Consider the following 24,218-nt stretch of genomic DNA (forward strand, 5'->3'; position numbering starts at 1 on the left):
ACCTAAATACAGTGAAACATTTTGCTTGTGAGCAATAGAGGCAGAGCATAGCAAGCAAAGACATATAGATAATAGGGTGTTTAGACAGAGTGAGGCATATAGGTTATACCGCACAGGAAGTGCACAAAGATCAACATTGGCAAGATCAACATTATTTAAAGTCAGAGAGTCTAGTAATGGCAGCAAAGAAGCTGTTCATGAACCTGTTGGTGCAGGTGTTCAAGCTTCTGTCAGACATAAGGGTTGTAGGAGATCATTACCATGGAGCGAGGGGTCTTTGATGACGTTGAGAGCATTTCCACAACAATGATATGTATAAATGGAGTCTATGGATGGTAGGTTGTCTTTCATGATGGTCCAGGCTGTGCACACAACCTTCTGTAGTTTCATACACTCCTGGGCTGACATACCAGGCTGTTATGTACCCAGACAGTATGCTTTCAATGGTGCATCGTAAAAGTTGGTGAGGATTGTTATAAGCATACCAAACTTCCTGAGCCATGTGAGGGAGAAAAGGCATTGTTGTGCCTTCTTGACCATTGCACCTATGTGGGATGTCCAGAACAAGTTGTTGGTTATCATCTCGCCAAGGAACTTGACAGTGGCAACCCTTTCAACCTCCACTCCGGTGGTGTAAATGGAGGTATATTCTCCTCCTTTCTTCCGGAAGTCAAAAATCTGTTCTTTTGTTTTGCCAACAGTGAGAGGGCGGTTGTTACCATTGCACCATGTCACCGAGTCCTCTGTCTCCTTTCTGTATTCTGACTCCTTGTCTGATATCCGTCCTACCGCAGTGGTGTTGTCAGCAAACTCGTGGATGGTGTTCATTCAGAATTTGGCTACATAATTGTGGGTGTACAGAGAGTAGAGTAGGGGGTTGAGAACGCATATTTAGGGGGCTCCAGTGTTGAGGGTTATTGTGGTGGAGGTGCAGTTGTCTATCTTCACTAACTGCTGTCGGCGGGTCAGGAAGCTGAGGATCCAGTTGCACAGGGTGGAGTCGAGACAGTGGTCTCAGAGTTTTGAGATTATTTAGGATGGGATTATGGTGTTGAAGGCGGAGCTGTAGTTGATGAGTAGGAGTCTGATGAGGTGTCCTTGTTGTCCAGATGTTCCCGGGATGAGTGCAGGGCTAGGGAAATAGCATCCCGTCTGGATCTGTTACGTTGGTAGGTAAATTACAGGGGATTGAGGGAATAGAGAAGATCAATACAATTGCAACTGCCAGATGAAGAGGTAAAGGCTAGTACAATTACAACACTTAAAAGGGATCTGGATGGGTATATAAACAGGAAGGACTTGGATGAAAATAGGCCAAATGCTGGTAAATGTGATTAGATTAAGTAGGATTTCTGGTTGGCATGGACAAATTGGGCCAAAGGGTCTATTTCCAGCTCTATGACTCTATAACTGAGTTTCAGAACTTGAGCAGCACTGTTCTGCATTCACAAGATAGAGGGCTACAGAATAGTGCATATGGAGAGGTGGTCAGACCACAGATTAGGAGCATACAGGCAGAGAGGGAACAAGAGACTACCAGATAGTAGAAAACCAGGCAGGTCATGTAACAGTCCCGAGTCTATCTAGATTGTTTATTAATTTTCCATCTGGAAACTGCTGAGGATTATAGTTTGTCAGGACAGTGCAGCTAGCACCAAGACCAAGGGACCATGGGAAACTCTGTTGTACAGGGAGGAGAAGAAGGAAAAATAGATAAACAACAGTTGTAGTGGATTCCATAGTCAAGGGATCAAACAGGACTTTCTGTGGCAGTAAATGTGACTCCAGGTTGGGGTATTGCATCTCTGGCACCAGTCAAGAATGTCACAGACTAATTCCAGGACAACTTTCATGTGGAGGGGATCAGCCAAAAGTTGTACTCCACATCAGTACCAATTACATAATTAAGACAAGGGATGAGATCCTGTAGGGAGATTTCAGGCGGTTAGAAATATATATATTAATTGTATGTATACTAACTATTACTAATAACTGTTCCAATGCAATAACACTGCACAAACATATACCTGGCAAAGGCAAATTCAGTAAAATAGATTGTCTCACATGCAATTACAGCAGCAGAAGAGAACCCCAGCTTTTAGATATAACAGAGACAGGGCTAAAAGCTTCCACATCAAGCTTCAAGACTGCAGCAACTGCCAAAAACTAAAATGAAAAATCCTGGTTCTACAGGAACTTGCCCCCACCTATTCGTACTGCTTCTATTGTTCCAACTTTTAAAAAATCCCCAAGGCCTTATCAGCTGTTTACTCTATTGGCTTTGTGAAGACCACTTGGTGTCTCATCTCAACCTTTCTTCACACAAATAAAGGACAAAATACACCTGTTAAAGCCACAAGATCAAGTATTATGTAATGGAAAAGGCAAATGGAAAGAATCTTTGGGATGAATGAGCACAATATGATAGAATTTTACGCTATGTTTGAAAGTGTGATAGTTCAACCTGAATAAGGGAAATGACGAAAGCATGAGGCACCAATTGTGAGGTGGATTGAGAAAATACATTAAATGATATGTCTGTACATAGGCAATGGATAGTATTTAAATAACTATTACATCACTTACAGCAACTATATAATCGTTCAAGGTCTAAGAATTCAAAAATGTCAGTCTACCATGGATAATTATGTAAGTTCAGGATTGGTTAAGATTAAAAGAAAAGGCCTATAAGCGAGAAATAGTAATTCAGAAGACTAGAAGGTTCTCTAATATGACAAATCTGGATCAAGAAACTGATAAGGAAGTGGAAATGGCTGCAATCTAGCAAAAAACACCCATCAAAATAGATTATAAAAGCTCCTATGTTTATGTAAAATGAAAACATTTGGCTAAAATGAATGTGGCTCGATTACATTGAAGTTTAAGGGAACTTACAATGAAGCATAGAAAAATGGTAGATTTCATTGACAAAGATACACAAACTCACCCAGAGCTAAATATCTAAGTGGCTAAGGGAGGATGAGGAGTCATAGAGTCATAGAGATATACAGCACAGAAACAAACCCTTTGGTCCAACTCAATGAAGCCAACCCGATATCCTAAAAATCTAGTCCCATTTGCCAGCATTTCAGCCATGTTCCTCTAAATCCTTCTTATTCATATACCCATTCAATGCTGTATTTGTACCAGCCTCCACCACTTCCCCATGGCAGCTCATTTCATACATGCATCATCCTCTGTGTGAAAATGTTGCCCTTTAGGTCCTTTTATTATCTTTCCCCTTCCACCTTATACCTATGCACCTCTAGTTTCGGACTCCCCCACCCCAGGAAAAAGAACTTGTCTATTTACCCTGTGTATTCCCTTCATGATTTTATAAACCTCTAGAAGGTCACCCCTCAGCTTCTGACGCTCCAGAGAAAATAGCACCAGTCTATTCAGCCTCTCCCTCTCGCTAAAACCCTCCAATCTTGGCCACATCCTTATATGTATTTTCTGAACTTTTTCAAGTTTCATAACATCTTTCCTTCTAGCAGGAGACCAGAACAGCACACAGTATTTTAATAGTGGCCTAACCAATGCCCTGTGCAGCTGCAAATGACCTGCCAACTCCTATACTCAATGAGCTGACCAATAAAGGCAATAAAATCAAAGGCATTTTTCATTATTCTGTCTACCTGCGGCTCCACTTTCAAGGAACTATGAATGTGCACTCCAGGGTCTCTTTGTTCAGCAACACTCCCGGACCTTACCATTAAGTGTATAAGTCCTGCTCTGGTTTGCCTTTCCAAAATGCAGCAATTCACATTTAGCTAAATTAAACTCTATCTGCCACTCCTCAGCCCATTGGCCCATCTGATCGTTGTACTTTCAGGTAAGCTTCTTCTGGTCTCCCAATAGCTCAAACCCTCCAACCCTGGTAAGATTCTTTACTGTCCACTACATCTCCAATTTTGGTGTCAACCGCAAACTTACTAACCCTATCTCTTATGTTCAACAGTCATTTATATAAATGACAAAAAGCAGAGGACCCAGCACCAATCCTTGTGGCACACTGCTGGTCAAAGGCCTCCAGTCTTAAAAGCAACCCTCCACCACCACATAATAATCATGAAACCACTAACGATTGTTGGAAAACCACATCTGGTTCTCTAATGCACTTTAAAGAAGGAAACTGTCATCCTTACCTGATCTGGCCTACATGTGACTCCAGACCCATACCAATGTGGTTGGCACTTAACTGTCCTCTGGACAATAAATGCTGACCTAGACAGTGATGCTCATATCTCATGAATGAATTAAAACACAAACTCTCTGGCAATGTAGCTTTCTCTGAGGCATTAGAAAGAAACAACTAAAAGTTATTAGGCTACTGCAGCATTTTTCCCTACTTCCATCATTGCTTTAGCTGTAATGGATCTGACTTTCCAAACAAAGGTTCTAAATAACCTGGTGGAGTGAAAGTTACAAATAAAATGAAATACAAGAGTCCTGCAGGATTTAATGCCTTCCTTGTAAATTTCTGCCCTGTGTCAAATTGGGGTACAGATACAGCATGGGCATATGCCTATATATCTCACACCTGAAGTATTTTCAGGACACTTGCTATTGGCTCATGCCCAGCTGCCAGTTCTCTCCACAGCAATGTCATTGGGCAAACCCTATTACACAAATGCAGGCCAAGAAACCACACTGCAGCAGTTATTTGGCCTCTTAATATCTTATGGCACAGGCTGGATTTGCACAGGCAGGAGTCAGCGTTTCCAGGTTGGCATTCTCTCCACTACCACAATACAATATATACAATATACAGTATCCTTTTATTGTCATGTGTGCTCGATTGTAGGAGCACAGTAAAAAAACTTAAACAATGTGTGTTTTTTTAGGGCGACATCTTAAATACAAGTGCCTCAGTACAATTCTTGTATAGAGCAGAGGGATAAAAGTAGTTGCTTAATTACATAGTTGAAAATAAGCTTAAAATAGGAATATTTTAAAGCGTATATTAAGGGGTTAATTTTACAGTGTTCTAAGGTAAGGTTTGTCCCCTCACACCAGTCTCTGTTCAGGGCTCGCTTCTCCACACTGCTTTGGGCTTGCGGCCCACATGCTACTCCAGGGCTCACAGCTCGGGTTGTTCTGGAGTTCATCAGTGCATACCTGGAGGCTCCCGAGCGCAAGGCCACACTGCTTGCTCTGGGTCTCCGCAAATCTTGGCCTGTGCTTGTTACAGCCTGCTGTGGCTCTCGGCCCACTCGTTCCAGTTCTCTGCAACTCTGCACTCCATGGTGGGGGGTGGAAAAAGGAGAAAGGGGGGGAAAATTAAGAGGGAAATGGGCTGAAGAAGCTGGCGAGCAGAAAAGCTCTAACTGGACCTGCCTACTCTGCTGCCATCTTGGAATGCAATGTCCAGCCCAATGATTCTGCCATTGCCATTCATCTTCATCAAGACAGCATTCAGAAGGCTATGAAAAGTATTATGTGATCATGCAGACAGGCAGAAATTCAATGTGTTTGACAATGAAAAATCGTATTTTGTCAATGAGCAATAACAGTGAAGAGGTATTCAAACTTGCAATGCTTTTCCCAGTCCCCAACATTACAAATAAAGAGTTATTCTTAGTAAGTGTGACACATCACATAGAAAGATGTGGTCCTCTTCCTAAAAATGAGTAAGGATTTGCAGGCACTGCTTATTCAGACTCTTTCTCAGTTCGCTCCAGCATACAGCCTGTGAAGAATCAGCCACTGATAAACTGCACTTTCAGCTTAGCTTTACACCTCTTATCATTAAGTGTGGGTCAGCTAACAGATCTGGCTGTGCTCCATTGAGTTGTAAGAATGCCACTGAACATTTAAAATATGTGACAATGGTTTAATTGCCTGATATAGTTATCTGTATAAAAGTGTGTGGAAACGTTTTCCACAAGTCTTATCTCTATCTTATCAGTTTTCACGTAGGGACAGAACTCTGCTGTATCTACCGAACTAAATTCAATGATACGAAACATGATGTGCAAGAAGTTGTAGACCAGAAAAGTGATTGAACCCATTCAATTTCAGCCTACTATAAATACTGGGAACAAAATTAGATTGGTGTCAAGCATTTGGAAATTTACAGTTGACGAATTTCTGTCTGGAAATAGCACTCAAATTTAGACTCCACTCACTCAATTTTTTTTGCAGCAAAATTTATTGAAGGAATGTTTTCATTTTAACATCACGTAAGAATCAGAAAAATGTTACAGTTCAGCCTTTTATACCTGTATCAGTTCTCTTTGGAGATACTTAACTCCTGCCTATTCTCGTAGCCCCTCAAATAATCATATTTACTAAATTATCTAATTTCTTTTTGAAAGCCATGTTTGAGTCTGCCTTCACTACTTTTGCAGGTAGTGCATTCAATGTCCTGGCCATTCACCGTCCAAAAAATAACTTTCCTCAAGTAACCTCGAGCTCTTTTGTGTATTATCTTAAATTGTGTCGAGTTGACCCTTCTGCCAATAGGAATGGCCTCCGCCTGTCTCTCCTGTCCAAATCCTTCAAGACTTTGAAATTGCCTTCCAACCCTCTGATCCACATTTAAAGTCTCTCATCTCTGGAACTATCACTAATCTTTTCTTTATCTTCTGCAGTGCCATCATGTACTTGCCAAAATATGGTACCCTGAATTGGATACTGTACTTCAGATGAGGCTGAACTAGTGTTTTGCTAATGTATCATAGCTTCCTTGCTTTGGTGCTTTGTCGGGCAAATGTACATCTTCCAATGAAGGTGCAAATTAGGCAACAAAACTTTGCACTTAGGTTTTGTTTTGTTGAAAAAATTATTTTTGTGTGTCTTCCTGACCCCACACCATCTTTGTGTGGCTTCTGGTATGTCAGGAAGATCTATGATGCAAAAGGGACATACGTCTCTTCCAATGTGCTCATTGTGAAGGCCATGTGTTCATAGAATCATGGAAATGTCACAGAGCCAAAGAAGACCATTCAACCCATCATGTCTGTTCCTTGAATGAGAATCATGATTTATTGTCATTCTCCTGGCCTTGCCCAAGCCCTTAACCCTGCACATTACTTATATTTAAATAATAATCTCTAATCATTATAAAGCCCTCTTGAATGCCAGAGTTGAACCTCCCCCTTACCAACAAGGACCTGGGGTGCACAATGTTTCTTGTAGTAGTCCCCTGCAGCTATTGGTTAAGTCAGACTCCCAGGCCATCTGTAATCTTGGCATCTTTGAAGAGTTCATGGACCATGTTTATATTTCTTGTTATTGGCTTTTAGAGTCATAGGTTTTCACAGCTTGGAAGATGCCCTTCGGCTCATTGGAATTTTGATGACCAGTGTGGACCCATCTATTCTAACCCCATTATCCAGCATTTGGTCTGTAGTTGTGTATGCTGCAGTGTTTCAAGTGCTCAACTGAATAGTTCTTACATGTCTTCAGGGTTCCTGCCACTACCACTCTTTCAGGTGGTTTCATTTTTTATTGTACTTCAATCCCATGCTCCTGATCTTTGGGCATCCCATGTTGAGTGGGGGCAGGCAAGTTAGAAGGCTGGGATGTGTCATCACCAAACAAAATAATATTTTAATTTAAATTTGAAATTTTCCTTTGATATTTTGATTTTCATTACAGTTTGGCTGTCTACACAAATTTTTCTGGGTTTGACTATTTTAAAGTAGCAGAAAAGGACAGCAAGGAACTCTTGTGGTACATCGGCTGTGTCCCTTTGTCTGAATTAAAAAGTCTAGGTTCAAGTCTCACTGGCCATGGAGATGTGTCATAACATGTCCAAACATGTTGATTCAAAGACATTTTGCAGAGGAAATGATGGCATCGTGGCAATTTGATAAAACCAGTAATTCAAAGATGCAAGCTAATGTTCTAGGAATATATCTTTGAACCCCATCACTTTATATCGTTGAATTTACGAAGCCTCTAACATAGCTGGTTCAGAGGCTAGGGCTCTTAACTTAAAGTCAGAAGTTTCAAGTTCAAGTACCTGCTAGAGATTGAGCATACGATTCACCTTGACGTACCAGCGCAGTTAGCAAGCAGATGGTACACTGTCAATCATGCTGTCTTTGTCTACTACTAAGCTAGTCTGGACACACCAAGTTTCATGTAATCCTGGAAACTAAGCAGAGGTTAGTACTTGGATTGGATATTGCCTGAGAGTACCAGGTGCAGTAGGCTTTCGGAGCAACCATAGACTCAGTCAACTCCTCGGCGACCTGTAAATTCTGCAGCCTTGAGAAGTCTATGAACTATGTTTATATTTATTGTTTTTCAAAGGAGCTATTGTTAAATTTTTGATTCCATACAAACTCAGCCCACCTTGTTCCTGACTTTTGTGCACCTAATAGAAGGAAGCAGGCTGATCAGAGGACCTCCTCATACATCTGCTTCTGGGCCTGACAATGATGGCCATTACTAGGTCCAGGCAGCTGGCAATGGAAGGGGTCATTGCATCCTGATTGATTGTCTGTTTCTTTGTGGCATCTGCACCCAGGTTTTCCCAGAAATGGAGCACTCATTGCAACAGGTGCACTTCAGGCTTCCAGGACAGGTGGGCACAGTGAAGGCTGGGATGTATCATTACTCCTCACCTGCAAAGTTATACTATAATTCACAATTCATTAAGTTTCCTTTGTGATATAATTTTTGTTACAGTGCCGCTCAAGAGCTGTGAATTCAAATTTTGTTTAATTTAGTGTATAAATTTACTTGAAACACAAGAAAGGCTGATTGTAGAGTTCTTGTGAGTGGTATTGTGTTAAATGTGCCAGACAGACTGGGTTCAAATCCCAATGCCATAGAGTTATACCATAATATGTCTGAACAGCTTGGTTGAAAGTACTTTGAGGAGCCTTATGGTGCAGTGATGTGACCCAAGATCTGGCTTTATTTGGACATTATGTTGTAACAGATTAATTGAAAAATACCTTTTGTTTTGCAAAAAGGAGGATTAGTGGCAGCGAACTATTCCAACCAAAAGCAGAAGATATCACACTGCCAACACTGAGGAATTTTATTCAGGTGGCTGTTTTGTATGACCTCTGTGTGGTTTGTTGTTAGATGTTTTTCTATTCCACTAAATTACCACACAAGTAAGATCATTGTACCATCACTGTACACAACATTGTTGCAATCATCACACAATTGTAAGTAACCAGAATCTGAATATTCTGCATCCTGTGAACATTCAGAGTGTTCGCATGTATTGTTTAATTCCATTTATTACTTCATTGTGTGAAGTCTTGCTTTTCAGTGTAAGCTGCTGTTTGCCTTTTCTTGTTGGTCAGTAAGTGCATTATATAGTATCTGGTTTTCTTGGCATGTTTGCAAGAAATATATTGCCTCGTCAGTTTACTGTTTCTGTAAAACTTACAAGCACTCCTAACAGTTTTTAGTATGAAACTGGGAATTGAAGATTTGTGATTTTCAACATTTTCACTAATGTTCACAGGGTATTCTGCCATTGAGGCTATGTTGTCTTCACAGGGAGAAATGTGTTAATGCAAAATCCAATTTCAGATTTTAAAACAGAGCATTTATTGAGGGTGCCACAATTTTGTTTTCTCTTGAAGTTAGCTCCCAATGCTCAAAGGTTGCATTGCCTGGTGTTTTACAAAGTATAATAAATCTAATGATTACCTTTGCTGATCAGACTTGGAAAAGCAATGGACATTCTGCAATTATTCTTAATGGTGTCAGGAAGAGGCAGTATTAGCCAGATATTTCTGCTAATGATGACTATCCACTGATTGCTGGTGGAAAGTGCATACACAGAATTGGTAGATGGAAATGGGGTTAAGCTCTGTGGTCCTAGTTTAGATCAATATTCTGTAGGGGCTTCGATAAGATTAGGGTTAGGAACACAACATTCAGGGCAGAAACAAGTACCTAAAAGTATTACCATTGTATCTCATACATTCCCTGACTCTGCAGTAATATTATTCATCCTTATAAACAAGCTGATTTGGAAAATCCATTCTCACTATTCTGGACCTGCTGCAATCATTTATTCCACTCCACAGAGTTTGGGAATTATCTAGATATGTTACTAATTGCCAAATATATAAATAATAATTTTGCATCCGGAAGCATTATAGTATTTGCATTAAGCGTACCGAACAAGGGAGTTGGCTGGTGTGTGAGAATTGCTAAGTACTACAACTGAACTATGATCTCAGTACATGAGGATAAACCTGTTTTTCCTAAGCACTTGTTAGCTCAATTGGTTGGACAGCTGGCTTACATCATAGTGTGCTGCTAATGGCATGGGTTCAATTCTTGTACTAGCTGAGGGGACTGTCCTTCTCAACTTCTCCCCCTGCCTGATATATGACCCTCAGTTAAACCACAACCAGTTGTCTCTCTCAAATGGGGAAGCAGCCTTATTGTCTGGTAAGACTATGGTGACGTAACCTATTTTTGGGGCCTAGCTTTCTGAAAAATCAATTCAGTTGTTTACATCTCAGAAGACAGTTCTTGGATTTAAGAAATCAAGTGGAAAAATGGGAATAATTTTGTGGCATAATGCACCTAGTCTTTTGCAAGTTTGAAGTGTAATGTGCTATCAAACTTACAGGAAAGGGTCAATTTACCACACATTTAACATTAACAATGCTACCAAGAAGCTAGTTTTGACAGATGTTTCTTTTCCCTGTAGAATCAAATTGAAATGTCAGGAACTCATTGGATATGTAGATATGCTGCTGTTTAAAACTGGTCTCATAGTTTCATCATGGATCTTTCCCACTGAGCTCAGGAAGGAACCATTCTTTTTTTAGTTTCAGCAAGCCATTGCTTCCTGCACTCAAGAGCCTGATACCATGGAATTCTGATAATGGTGAAGTCTTTTCTGTTACAAAAGGACTTTGTTGCAATAATTATTTCATTGTCATGCTCCCAGTTTCCAAAACTATGTATCTGGAATTTTTTTTTTAAGTTTTAGAAGGAATAACAGAGTGCTATTAAGTTTCCAAAACACACTCTTTGTTGTTGTTTACTTTATGGATACATTATTCTAATATTAGAGGAGTACAAGCTATTTCAAATTCAGTACTACATAAACTATTCCGAAGGTTCACTGTGACATAAATGGATATTTTCATCTCTGCTTTAACTTACTTATCGTCTCACAAAAATTCATGCACTGCACTCAAGAAATCTGACATCCATCTAAACCAGAACTTATATCCATCTTATCTTAATAGAACGTTTAATGCTTTGTTCTTAAAATCTTCCTGATAACAGATTGGACAGACAGTTGAAAATGTGGTTTTCAAATGTATACAGATGCCATGATGAGTTCAGTTTCTACTTGATGGATTAGTTCTTTATTGATCTGACAGGCCATGGGCTAATTTGCACCTTTACGGTCCCTGGTTGGTCAGCTGGCAGAGTGGATTACCCACCCATTGTACAACATGGCCAACTTTCAAACTTTGAGATCAAAATGAAAGTCAAGTGGATTCAACAATAAGCAGCTGGTTTCCCCCCTCCACCTGTCAAGATGGATTGAGGTGGACAATTTAACTTTGAGTCCAATGTCATTATCTTATACGTACCCAATATGTGTTTGCATAGTTTGATACACAGCTATAAAAGATCAAAAGTTATTTTATCTCTTAAAGATAATTTATTTCTTGATATAGCATAGGTGTCACAGTTTATATTAACTTTTCCCATCATATAGTTCAATGATATTCACAATCCTAACTGAAAATGGTTATGTAACTGCAATTACACACTTCCACTCAGGTTCACATCATTGCTTCTCAGTTTTTCATCTCCCAATCCTCAATCTGTATAACAGAGAAAGTTTAATGCTTCAACAATTTTTATTTTCTCTGCTTTCTTAAATGCTGTAACTTAACCATAAATAAAATAAAATCAGTCTTACATATTAAAATACAGACAATTTGTATGACTTCACAATGGGCACTACATTCTATATGCAAACTCTGGTCTAACAATAACACCATCATTGGCCCTACTGTACCTGAAGACTCTTCTGGTCTTGATTACCTGTGTCTGATGCTAAGGGAGATCGATTAGTTCTGGGCATAAGTTCCATGACATAGATTTTCAACTTGTTTCCTAATTGCAAAACTGACAACATGGATTATTCAACTCAAAATAAAATCTACATGAGCATAAGTTTATTAAAAGTAATGAGAATAAAAATAGTGTGGTTTCCATAATAAACAATCGATCAACACTAACCATATGGAAAGCCATCGTTTGTGGCAAGGCTTGCACGACATTACGGGCTACAAAGTGAAGTCAAACAGAATCGCAGGCAACAGTGCAGCTCTACCCAATGAGCTCTATGCTTTCGATGCTCGCTTTCAACAGAAGATCAGTGAAACAATGTCACCTGTCCTAACAGCCTCGCACGTACCTGCAACCATGGTCACTGCCATAGATGTTAGATTGGCCTTCGTGACAGTGAACCAACAGAAAGCAGCTGTCAACATGGAGTCCCAGGGTGTGTACTAAGATCCTGTGTGGACCAGCTGGCAGGAGTATTTTTGCACATCTTTAACATCTCCTAACCTTGATCTGAAGTCCCCACTGGCTTCAAGATGACCACCATCATCCCAGTGTCAAAGAAAAATCACGCAGTGTGCCTCAATGACTACCGCCCAGTGGCTCTGACCTCCATAATTATGAAGTGTGTTGAGAGGTTAGTCATCGCTCATATCAACTCTAGCCTACTAGATTGGGTTGATCCTTTGCAACTCACCTACCACTGCAACAGGTCCATGCCAGACGCCATCACCCTTGCCGTACACTCATCTGTGGAACATGCGGATAACAAGTTTACCTACATCAGACTCCTACTTATTGACTACAGCTTGACTTTCAACACCATAATTCCAAACAAACACATCTCCAAACTCTGAGTCCTAGGTCATGGTTCCCCACTCTATAACTAGATCCTTGACTTCCTGACCCATAGACCGCAATCACTAAGAATAGGTGACAAAGCCTCCTCCACAATAATCCTCAATACCAGTGCTTCACAAGGCTGTGCACTCAATGCCCAACTGTACTCCTTATGCACTCACAACTGTGTGGCCAAATTTTGCCCCAACTCTATTTACAAGTTTGCTGACAACACCACAGTTGTACATTGAACACAATTCAAACAAGCCACAACACACTGCAACACACCAGAAGTATGCAAGAAGGAGGAAGAGCACCAAATAAGGCATATGCTAACAATGGATATTCCAACAACTTCACCCAAAGGTGCCTACGAGATGGGCAAGGCCAAGGAGGCACAGTATGCCCCAAGACACTGGCCACATTACCCCATATCAAGAACATATCAGAACAGACAATGAGACTCTTACAACCACTAGGAATCATGATAGCACACAAACCCACAGTAACACTATGACAAACACTCATAAGGGCCAAAAACCCCATTACTATGGTATGCAGGACCAATGTACCTTACCAAATATCTTATAATGACTGCAACAAACATTACATCAGCCAGACCAGAAGGAAACTGGCCATCAGGATACACGACCATTGGCTAGTGGCCAAACGGCATGACAAACTTTCCCTCATCTCAGTGCAGTCTGATAATGAAAGCCGTCAATTTAACTGAATGTGACCATCCTAGCCCAAGCCAACCACAGACATGCACAGGAATTCCTAGAGGCCTGGTTTTCAACCCATAATGCAATCAACAAACATGTGGAATTTGAAAATATACAAACACATGAAAAAAAACTGGAAACGGCACAACCCAACTTAACAAACCGGATCATATAAATTCCAAGCAGAGTGGAATAACGTCACTTCATTAGAGGCCGCACTGATGATGTTACCCAGCATGGTGATGAAATGTTTGTACATTAACCAGCCCGCTCGGCAAGCAAGCCAACAACCTCATCCACACCCCAAGCTACAAACCTTCTCAAGAACCTTAAAGTTGTAGATTGTATCTCAAACAATAACAAGACAGAATACAGAAAAGAGATTGAGTGGTTAGTGGCATGGTGTAAAAGCAACAATTTCTCCATCAGTATTAGTAAAACAAAGGAGCTGGTCATTGACTTCAGGATGCAGAATGGAGGGCATGACCCAGTCTTCATCAATAGTGCCAAGGTAGAGATGGTTCCAAGGAGTGATAATCACCACCAATGCATCATGGTCCATTCAAGTGGTCAAGAAAGCACAACAATGTTTTGACTTCCTCACAAAGCTAAAGAAATTTGTCAATTCCACAAAGACTCTCATCAATTTTTATAGATTCACCATAGAAAGCATCCTAGCTGGTTGCATCACAGCGTGGTATGACAACTGTTCTTCCAAAGACTGCAAGACACTACACAGAGTCATGAACACAGCCCAGTCCATCACACAAACCAACTTTCCATTCATTGACTCCATCTGTACTTCCCGCTGCCCCAAGAAAGCAAATAACATATTGAAAGACACCTCCTACCCTGATTATACGCTCTTCACCCTCTTCTATTAGGCAGAAGATATAAAGGTTTGATACATATATGAGCAGATTGAAGAACAGCTTCTTCCCCGCTATTATCAGACTTTTGAATGGGCCTCTCAAAGGTTAATGTTGATCCCTCTCTCTGCACCTTCCGTGCAATGGTAACATTGTACTCTGCACTCTATTCTGTTTCCTGATGCACTTTTTATGGCACAATCTGCCTGGAGAGCATGCAAAACAATGCTTTCCACGATATCTCAGTACATATGACAACAATAAATCAAATCAAAATCAATTTAAAAGCAAAATTCTATAGCATATGAAAATCTGAAAAACAGCTCATTTCAACTTTCTCCTACCCCACTGAACTTACTTCTGCATATCTTGACTTTATTTCCTCTCACCTTGCCCAGTCTCTCCCTACAATCGTCAATTTTTTTGATGCCCTAAAACAATTTCTTTCAACAATTTCCAGTTTCTTGGCCCTAACCACCATCTGTTTGCAAAGGATGTGCAATCTCTCTACACCTCTATACCCGATCAGGCCAAGCTGAAGATTTGCCGCTTCTTCCTTGAACAGATCTTTCTCCAGTTCAAATCCACCACCACTCTCTCCTGTCTGACTTCCTGTAGGTCCCTTTAAACTCAACACCTTTAATCATTTGGATTTCCCACACAGAGGATGCCTCCTGTGCTGAAACCTCCCTGCTACTTCTTTGTAGCCATCACTTCTCGGTGGTGGCTTCCAAGGAACTGCACTCAACATATCCTGAATCTGTGTCAGCAGACTTTTATTCTCCATCTACCTATGCTGTGGTATTTTCACTTCATGCGTCATGATGGTTGGTTTGAACTCTCCCACTCACCCTCAATGACTGAACTATTGATAAAACTCCCTTAAATCTAAACCTGCAGTCCTGAGCACATCAGAAACTTGAAACGATCGATTCAACTTCCATGAGGGCAATCTGCCATTCCCTACCTTCCAGCAACTCTATTCCCTTTCCTGAATGAGGTGTTTGGGAAACAATTCCATGCATTCAGGAACCAAATCCCATCCTTTCAAAAGTCCAGTCATTCTCCAGCAGCCCCAACATAAATCTGCTCTGCCATCCACTGATCAACTCCAAATAATTCCTCATTGCAGAACACTCTTTCATCTCTGAAGTTTCGGACACTTCTTGTCACACTTCTGTCTGAATCCCCTCAGTTCAATTTTGGAAGTCAAAAATGAATTTTGTTCTCCTGCACTGTTTCCCTGCATTTAGTACAACAAACCAGGTTACCTGTCCCTTCCAGATGTCCAGTTCCAGGACACTGCCCTTGCCATTGATGCCTCCTCCATGTTCACGTAAAAACCCATCAAGGTGCTAATCTTAGGCAGCGCCTCTTTTGGAGATGCATGCATCCCTCAATTGCATTTTCATTGGGCATGGAATAAGATTGCCTTCAGATGCTGAGAAATGTAATACACACTCAGACTCTGCTCCTTTGCCATGTATTTCATGCCATGATCACATATCCAAACAAACCTATTCCACTCTAAACTAAGCTTATCCTTTTATTAAACCAACTCACTTACACCTATGCACCAAATCTCTCTCGGCTCCTACTGCAGTCCGAACTAAGTCCTGTTCATTTAATGGCCCCACCCCTCATTCTCAATGACACTCTCCGTATTTCCCGTTCAAACTACTTTTTAAATCCCCACTAACATGTGTCCTCCATCCTACTTCTACATTCCATTCTAACTCCACATTCTGTTCCGGCATTGAGTCCTCACAGAGACAGTAGGAACTGCAGATGCTGGAGAATCTGCGATAACAAGGTGCAGAGCTGGATGAACACAGCAAGCCAAGCAGCATCAGAGGAGCAGGAAGGCTGACATTTCGGGCCTCGAACCTTCAAAAAAAGGGTCTAAGCCCGAAAAGTCAGCCTTCTTGCTCCTCTGATGCTGCTTGGCCTGCTGTGTTCATCCAGCTCTGCAGCTTGTTATTATCCCTTGAGTCCTCGCATTCTGTTGGTTTTTGCGTCATTCTCACCTCCCCCACTGGGGTCAGGGTCTTCAGCCAAGTCGAACGCCACTCCTGAAACTTTCTCCCTCATGCTCCCAACCCCTTGTCTCCCTTTTTGCTTCTTTTGAAAATTCTCACATATTATATTTTTTTAACGAACTTTCCTATTCAGTTTGAGCTTACCCCGTTTCCCGTTCTGTAAAGCACCCCAGAGCTAGCTGTTTTCTCTACTAATTTAATGTTTTTTTGAAACAGACTTAGAAAACCTCCACGAGATAAATTCGAGGTTTCAAACAAGTCGAATCAAAGAGGTTGAGGATATTGTGCTTTCCCACTGGTTACCGGAAGGCGGGAATGATAGGTCCATGAGATTCACATACTATTTGTGGAACAGAGCAAAGGTTGCTGAAGGGTTTTCTGAAGGCTTCCGCTTCACATCAGCAGATATGTTCATCTGCTTTGAATATAACGCCAAGTTGAGACTAGGGCTGTGTGCGCGGCTGATCACTAACATAAGATAATAAAATGTGAGGCTGGATGAACACAGCAGGCCAAGCAGCACCTCAGGAGCACAAAAGCTGACGTTTGGGTCTAGGCCCGAAACGTCAGCTTTTGTGCTCCTGAGATGCTGCTTGGCCTGCTGTGTTCATCCAGCCTCACATTTTATTATCTTGGAATTCTCCAGCATCTGCAGTTCCCATTATCTCTGATCACTAACATAAAGCAGGTTGAGAATAGTTTATTGAGTGCCGCGGTATTTACGCGAGGTAGCCTGAGCATAAGCCATACACTTTCACAACTCTTTCCAATGGTTCAAAATATCTGATTTAAAATAAACGAAAAGTTTCCAATCTTCCTTTGTGCGTGCAGTGTACGCGTCTTAACATGCCGATCTAAGACAGTACACTTTAGCTGCTGGGACTTTGTTGCTAAGGTCAGTGTCTGATACCCCTGCCCCCTCAATCCTCCCTGTCCGATAGCGAGCAGGATGGGTTCTTGCTGAGCCTGGGAGATGGGCGAGGTTGTTGACTTTCTGTCTGGTCTCTCTCCTCTCTACTCTCCACTATCACGTCGCTCCGTTTTTGGGAGCTTGAAGGAGTTAGGAACGTCATTGGCTAAGCTCCATTCGGCGGTGGGTTGAGATGCGATGAACAGCCGCGCCTGTTCCAGCACTCACAGTCCCTCCGTCCCTCCGTCAGACTTAACTGGGAGCAACATTCACTCAGTCAGTCACTCACTCCGTCGCTCAGTCAAACTCACTGGGAGCAGCGCTCACACATTCGTTCACTCACTCAGACTGGAGAGCAGCAGCACCCCCTCAGTCCCTCCCTCAATCAGACTCACTCGGACCAGGACTAACTCAGACAGACTGTCAGACTGTGAGCTGCCTTTCAGTGGGAGCAGAACGCCTGATCCACCAGTCTCCCACTCACACTCAGACTAACAGAGGGACAGTACTGAGAAAGAAAGATCATTTGCCAAAGTCCGCTGAATCTCACCGATTAAGTGTGGATGCTCGGTGAATTGTAGCCGCTATTCCTGTGAGTTTGTGTTGTATTATTGTTGCTCCCTGTCTCCCTCCGTCCCTGCACTTGTGAGAATGCAGTTGTTACATGCTTGCCTGACGCTGTTCTGGATTTCTGTATTTGTTGGCTTTGGATTATCACAGATGACGGCCGAAAAATTTCTGCTAACTGAAAATGAGACTTGGGGGAAGTTTTATTCAGGTCCCAATTCTCTGGATTTATTCCACTTCCCCACGGTCCAGCCCGGCCTGGAGTTGTCTCAACGGGGAACCAGTCTTCCCGATGTAACGGCGACGATGGATAACTCCAACGCAACCAATGGCAGTAGTAACTCAACCAGTGACAGTGATATCCCTTCCTCCTGCTACTATCCCACCCGCAGCAACCCCACCTTCCGATACATTACTGCCGGCCTCTCTTGTGCCATTTTCGTCGTCGGGGTGATCGGCAACGCGACTTTGCTGAGGATTATCTATAAAAATAAATGTATGAGGAATGGTCCCAATTTGTTGATTGGAAGCCTGGCCCTGGGAGACTTGTTCTACATCACGATCGACATCCCTTTTCATGTCTATAAGGTACGTCTGCTCTCCTCCCTTGGCGTCTCCACTCGTGTACAACCTCTTTCGTCTCACTCCTGTACTGTCCTCTCATTCTTGTCTCAAGTGAACTACATTCCCTGCTTTCTTCATTTTGGTTCTTTTCGACTTTTATGATGCAGTTTTTATCTTTTCAATTTTAGTTTCTAACATTGCAAAAACACCAAAGGGTTTTAATCCTGACTGTACTGAGTATTTCAATTTATTTGCAACAATTTTGCAAACTTTCTCATTTTTTGATGTTGTTCCTTCATTCAATAGTTCTTTCTTTCTAAATTAGTGCCTCCTATGCCTTGCAGCTTCCTGTGTCTCCACATATAGTTTTAAAATACTTCCACTTTGATACTTGACATAACACATTTGTGGTTTCTTCTATCTGTTTTTTAAAAAAAAAACTTTTATCATTTATCTCTTTAAATATTCTAACCAGACCCAAGAATAAATTATCTTATTTTTTACATTCTCTGCCTCATTTGTTAACTTTTTTTCCCAATTTATTTGAATGTGTTCATTGACATTTGTGTCCTTTGTCAATTGTCTCCTACAGCTTCTGGCTTCAGAATGGCCTTTTGGTATTGTTGTTTGCAAGCTGGTACCTTTCTTGCAGAAAATTTCAGTGGGGATCACAGGCCTGAGTCTATGCGCACTCAGTGTGGACAGGTAGGCCTCACAATTATATCTCCAAAGCTTGTTTTAAAATTTGCCATAACAGCATATTCTGTGACAGTTTCTGATTCTGCGAGCTAGTCAAGGCTTTGTCTTTTAATATGTTCATCAACAGTGAGGCCAGGAATATGTTAAAACTTTCTGAAACTCTCTGCAATTTGATGACTCTCTCCCGCTCTTAGTGTTACTGTAGAGGAAGTTAAATCACATTCTTGAGTCCCTAAAATACAATATGTTAAAAAGATAGTAATTGCTCTGTGCTGCAACTCTATATTTTGCTTTTATTTGCATTTAGTTTGTAATATGTTTTTAAGGTTACTATATTGTCTCAATCCCGAGAATTCAATTTTTATCTAATCCAGACAAATTTTGACAGTCATTCTTGGAATCAAAACGTATTTAAAATCTCAACCCAGCTCTAAGTTGACTGAGATCCACCAAATTGCCTACAACTTGACAATAATTCCAGTAAACTGACAATTTCATTTGGGGCAGATTCTAAAGTTTGAGGCCTGTGGATATGGATAACTTCACATGACTCAGATATTAGCCTGAATCGTCCACCTGAGATCAGGAGAACAAGGAAATTTAAGAACATTTCCAGCTCTGCAAACCCACCTTGACAGAAAGTACCTTGGATGTTTTAATTTTTCTTATAGGGATGTGTGTTAGTAGGACTTCAGTCCACTGCCAGGAAACACTGCACAGGCTACCATAGGGCCGCTGTGTTTGGAAGTGGGATATATGAAATGCTGGCTTCTGTTCTGTAGAACCTGTTTGCAGCTGTAAAACATCTATACCAAGAAACAACCCTCACATCTCTTTTCATTCCCCATACACTCCCTGTGCCCATGCCTGCAACCTCAAGGTCTCACCAAACATCATAGTGCGTCTTGTATTGTCCATTCAACTTATGTCACTCAACCCATCCACATGGCCTGACATATGTTTTGTGCCAACCTTATGCCACTCTGCCCACTCTCATGGCCCCTTGTATCCCACATGCCCTTTTACCACCCCTGTCTCTTTGAGGTGCCAGTTCCAATTTAGTGCCAACTCATGGAACCTATGCTCACCACTCCAAAAGCCTTTACCCTAAACGCCATACGCTGACTGCTCACTCATTATACCGGATCTCAGTCCTCGTTCTGAGGGCAAATGAAATGAAGCCGTGAATGTTTAATATAGAGTCCACTGCATATAAATAGACACTTGCATTGATAAAAATCCATTCACTATAGTTACCTTCCTTCAAAAGCTTAATCCATTATAAAAGCAAACATTTCATTCAAATGTTTAATCTCTTATAACATTAAGCATTTGCATTCGTAGCTCCACTTTAACTCTATAGCCACTTAGATTTGTCAATCAATCCGCGAGCTGCTCACTGCAATGTAACAATGATAGGTTGTGAAATCAGTCGTGCAGCTAACTTGGTATGATAATAGTCTTCAAGTTAACGTCAATAGATAGTGAGTTTCACAATATAGGCTAAATGATTTAAATGCCTTGGCAACATAGCAGTTCTAACAAGCTTGACAGTTCCAGTGATGTTATCCATTTGTTTTACATATTTACGTGTACTTTTAATCATCTCAAAGGGCACTTGACATCTCTCAAAAGGCATCCTACCACTCTCAAAGGTGTTCTTGGGCCCATCCAACATCTTCAACAAAACCAACTTTATGTTTACCCCCGAGAAGAATAAATCTGACAAGTGGTGTTTTAGACCTCCACTAGCAAAAGATTGGATCTCTGTGAAGGCAGCTGCACCTTTACATTTGCAAGTGAACTACGGATGTGCAAAGTACAACCTGCATGTTCCCTCCCCCCACTCATGCCCCAGCCAAAACAATGGCTGCTATGTTTGGGAAGCATTTCCGGAGTTTGAGCTCTGATATCATTTTGGCTAAACCAAACAATTTCTCATTGTTACAAGAATTTGGGCAAAAATCTGATCTTGCCATTCACCCTTGGGCAACAACTGAAAGCTGAAACCCCTTGCCTTAATGATTTAAAAAAACCTCCTAGTGCAAACCACTATTAAAATCTAAATTGTAATGGATTGTTGTTAGATTTACCATGTTCCCACCACTTACACCTCTCTGAAAGCAATGAAGATTTGGGAGTAGTATATGAGACTTTAATAAATAAACACTGCACCTGCCAAATATAAGATTAGGGGATTTAATTTTGCTGCTTACTAATAGTTAGAAAGTTCAACATCTTTAAGAAATGAAAAATTATGCTTGGCAAGCAGTGTCAGCTTTTCGAAAAGATGGGAGAAATTTATTTCTTCCTGACTTATGTCAGAGGTGAGATAGTCATACTTTGACAGTTTCCCTTATCAAAGCATGGCTCAAGAATTGAATCATTCTGTGATTGTTGCAGCTTTAAACCGAAATACATTTTTGATTTTACTTCCTTCATCTAAATTGATAGATTGCTGGGTAATGAGGAGAATTAGTTAGAAACATTCTGTCATTATTAATTCTTTCAACTTCATCACCGGTCATAACCACTGCAATGATGGACAGCTGCTTGACTTCTAGGTGCTTTATGGCCTGGTGTCCACCACCGGTTAGGTACTGTTGCCTCTGGTTTGAAATCGCCTTGTCCTGCAAGATAAAGGGATGTAAGACAGTGAACAAGTGATTATGGTGCAATCAGTTTAGGTGACATAGCTGATTGAATAGCTGGAAGTCTGCTTACGCTGGGAGGTATCAGTGTGAGGCTTACAACAGTGTTCAATGTGAGGGTGAGGTGACTTATGAATGTGAGTATGAGTTTCAGTCTACAGAGATTGTTTGTAAATGAATTATGGATATATAGTTAATTGGTTTGTGGTAAATTTGATAGGGTTTGGTATTTACTGACCTTGATCACTTGTGTGAGATCATTGAATGTCTTGCAGCAATACATCAAGGTCCTCAGCGCTACACTGCTAGCAGTGACTTGTACAGCCATTTGCTTCCGCTGCTTTCTGAGACTCCAGCTGGAGGATTGCCCAGTCTCCTGTGGATAGGGGACCTATCCACTCATGTACTTCATTGCTCGATTGGATGATTTGCAGCCCCCTCTTGCTCATCGTGTGTTGTTCCCATATCTTAACCCAAATTTAAATTACTTTTTTAGTGAACAGCAGAATTTCCTCGGACTGAAATGCATCTCCTCTTGAAGAGGTTCTGCCTTCCTTTAAGTATTCAAGCTTGAATTTGTGGCAGCTTCTCAAGGTTTAGAAGCCCTTCTTCAAATGTGCGATTACTCAACAGTGTGCTCAGAATTGGTTGGCTGCTGAGTCATAAAGATGGGAAAGCGACATGCAGTTTGTACGTCGTCTGTATCATAACAAATAGATTTGGTTTAGTCATGCATAACAATCCCTTCACCAATTTTTAGGCCTACTTCAATTCTTCGACCTATGACTTTACTCAGCTCAGATTAAATAATGTGGATTCAGTTCATGCGAAAAGCATAGGTCACATAGAAACATTGAAACAATGAGCAGGATTGGGCTGTTTGGCCCTCAACCATTCAAAAGGAACATGACTGTTCTTCTGTTATAATGCATACCTAACAATCACTTCTGCAGTTTAAAAAATAAACTCCTTTTCCTATTGCTTACATTTTTAAAATAAATACCTTCCCCACTTTAATCATTTGTTCTATTCCTAGTTTGGCTCAGTCCAAAATATAGTTGATGGGATATTTATTACTGGATATTTCATGCAAGGCTGCATCTATAATCATTGCTTATAATACATGTTTTATGTTCAAAATTATTTTCAAACAAAATTAATCTATAATTTAAAAAAGGACACTGTCAAGGTTAGATACTTTATTAATTTCAGTGCTGACTCAGTGGAGACATAAGCTAACGGAATTGAGTGGTCAACCACTGGTATGCACCAACTACATGCTGTTCAGTCAATGTTAATATGACAGAATCAGGCAGAAAGGAAGCTGCAGGAAATATACAACATGTTTATTAACCCTGTTATTGGACTTTAAGGGCAGTAATACAGCCTCTGTTCTTCAACAAAACCTCTATTGTTTGGTATGCAGGATATTGCCTGTGAAACATTATAGTTTTTTTTTAGAAGAGGTGCAGGCCAGTCCCAAGGAAAAAGAAAGAACTTTTTCAAAGTGGCCAGTAGGAACTCCTTGGGTCCTGTGAAACATACTAACTGAAATACTTGAGAAAGTTATGGATTGCAAACAGCCTTTTTTTATAAACAGGCCTTGGAGAGTCCTCAAGAGATCCATTTTGTAAAACAGAAAAAATATTTCTCTAATCTGCTTTCTTTCTGTCTGTTTAAAAGTAAACCTCTGGTTTGACTCAAAAAATGCAGAAACTTGTGAAGCAATATATTTAATCTCTGCACACATCAGTTTTTATTTTAAATTGCATTTTTTAGAGACTGGCTTTCGATCAAAATTTATAAGACAATTGATAATTGCCAATTATTTGAATTCCAGACTCAGAAAGAAAGAAAATTGATGCAGTGGCGAATGTATAAAACAACTCTCAAAGCGAGGGGGAGTTTGCTGCTTTGGCTTGGTCACAAACCCATCCCTTATCCATGAGATGGGCTGAATAAATAATTGAAGCTGCCAAAGGGCTTACAACAAAGGCATGTGCCCCACAGAAGAAGCATCATGATCTTTGAGTTCTGAGAGTAGAAGCCAGATGTCAAATCAGCTGAAAATAAAGATGAGCCTACTTAATTAAGAAGACCTTCATTGCTGGGTGTTGGGATGTAAAAATGTGGAGTTGGTGAGGCAACACCTAGATTATTGTGTATGGCTCTGATCCCTGTACAAAAGATATATTAGCATTGGAGGCTGGATTTCAATCTCTTCTGAAATTCACTGTGCTGATTCATGAGATGAAAGAATTGACTTATCAGTAACCAATAGTGCTGTATGAATCTATGGGTGGCTCAGTGGTTAGCACTGCAGC

General features: G+C 40.8%; 1 protein-coding gene across 1 annotated transcript in view; it reads left to right on the top strand.

The window, feature by feature from the left end:
- The first annotated feature begins 17,573 nt into the window (after positions 1 to 17,573).
- Positions 17,574 to 24,218, top strand: part of ednraa (endothelin receptor type Aa) — a 46,714-nt gene continuing 40,069 nt past the window's right edge. The window contains exons 1-2 of the mRNA XM_048545046.2: positions 17,574 to 18,568; positions 19,137 to 19,249. Of these exons, the coding sequence (XP_048401003.1) occupies positions 18,065 to 18,568; positions 19,137 to 19,249 (617 nt within the window). The 5' untranslated portion in view covers positions 17,574 to 18,064. The remainder of the gene's footprint in view (positions 18,569 to 19,136; positions 19,250 to 24,218) is intronic.

This window comes from Stegostoma tigrinum, chromosome 1 (genome assembly GCF_030684315.1).
Source record: "Stegostoma tigrinum isolate sSteTig4 chromosome 1, sSteTig4.hap1, whole genome shotgun sequence".
NCBI classification, from domain to species: Eukaryota; Metazoa; Chordata; class Chondrichthyes; order Orectolobiformes; family Stegostomatidae; genus Stegostoma; species Stegostoma tigrinum.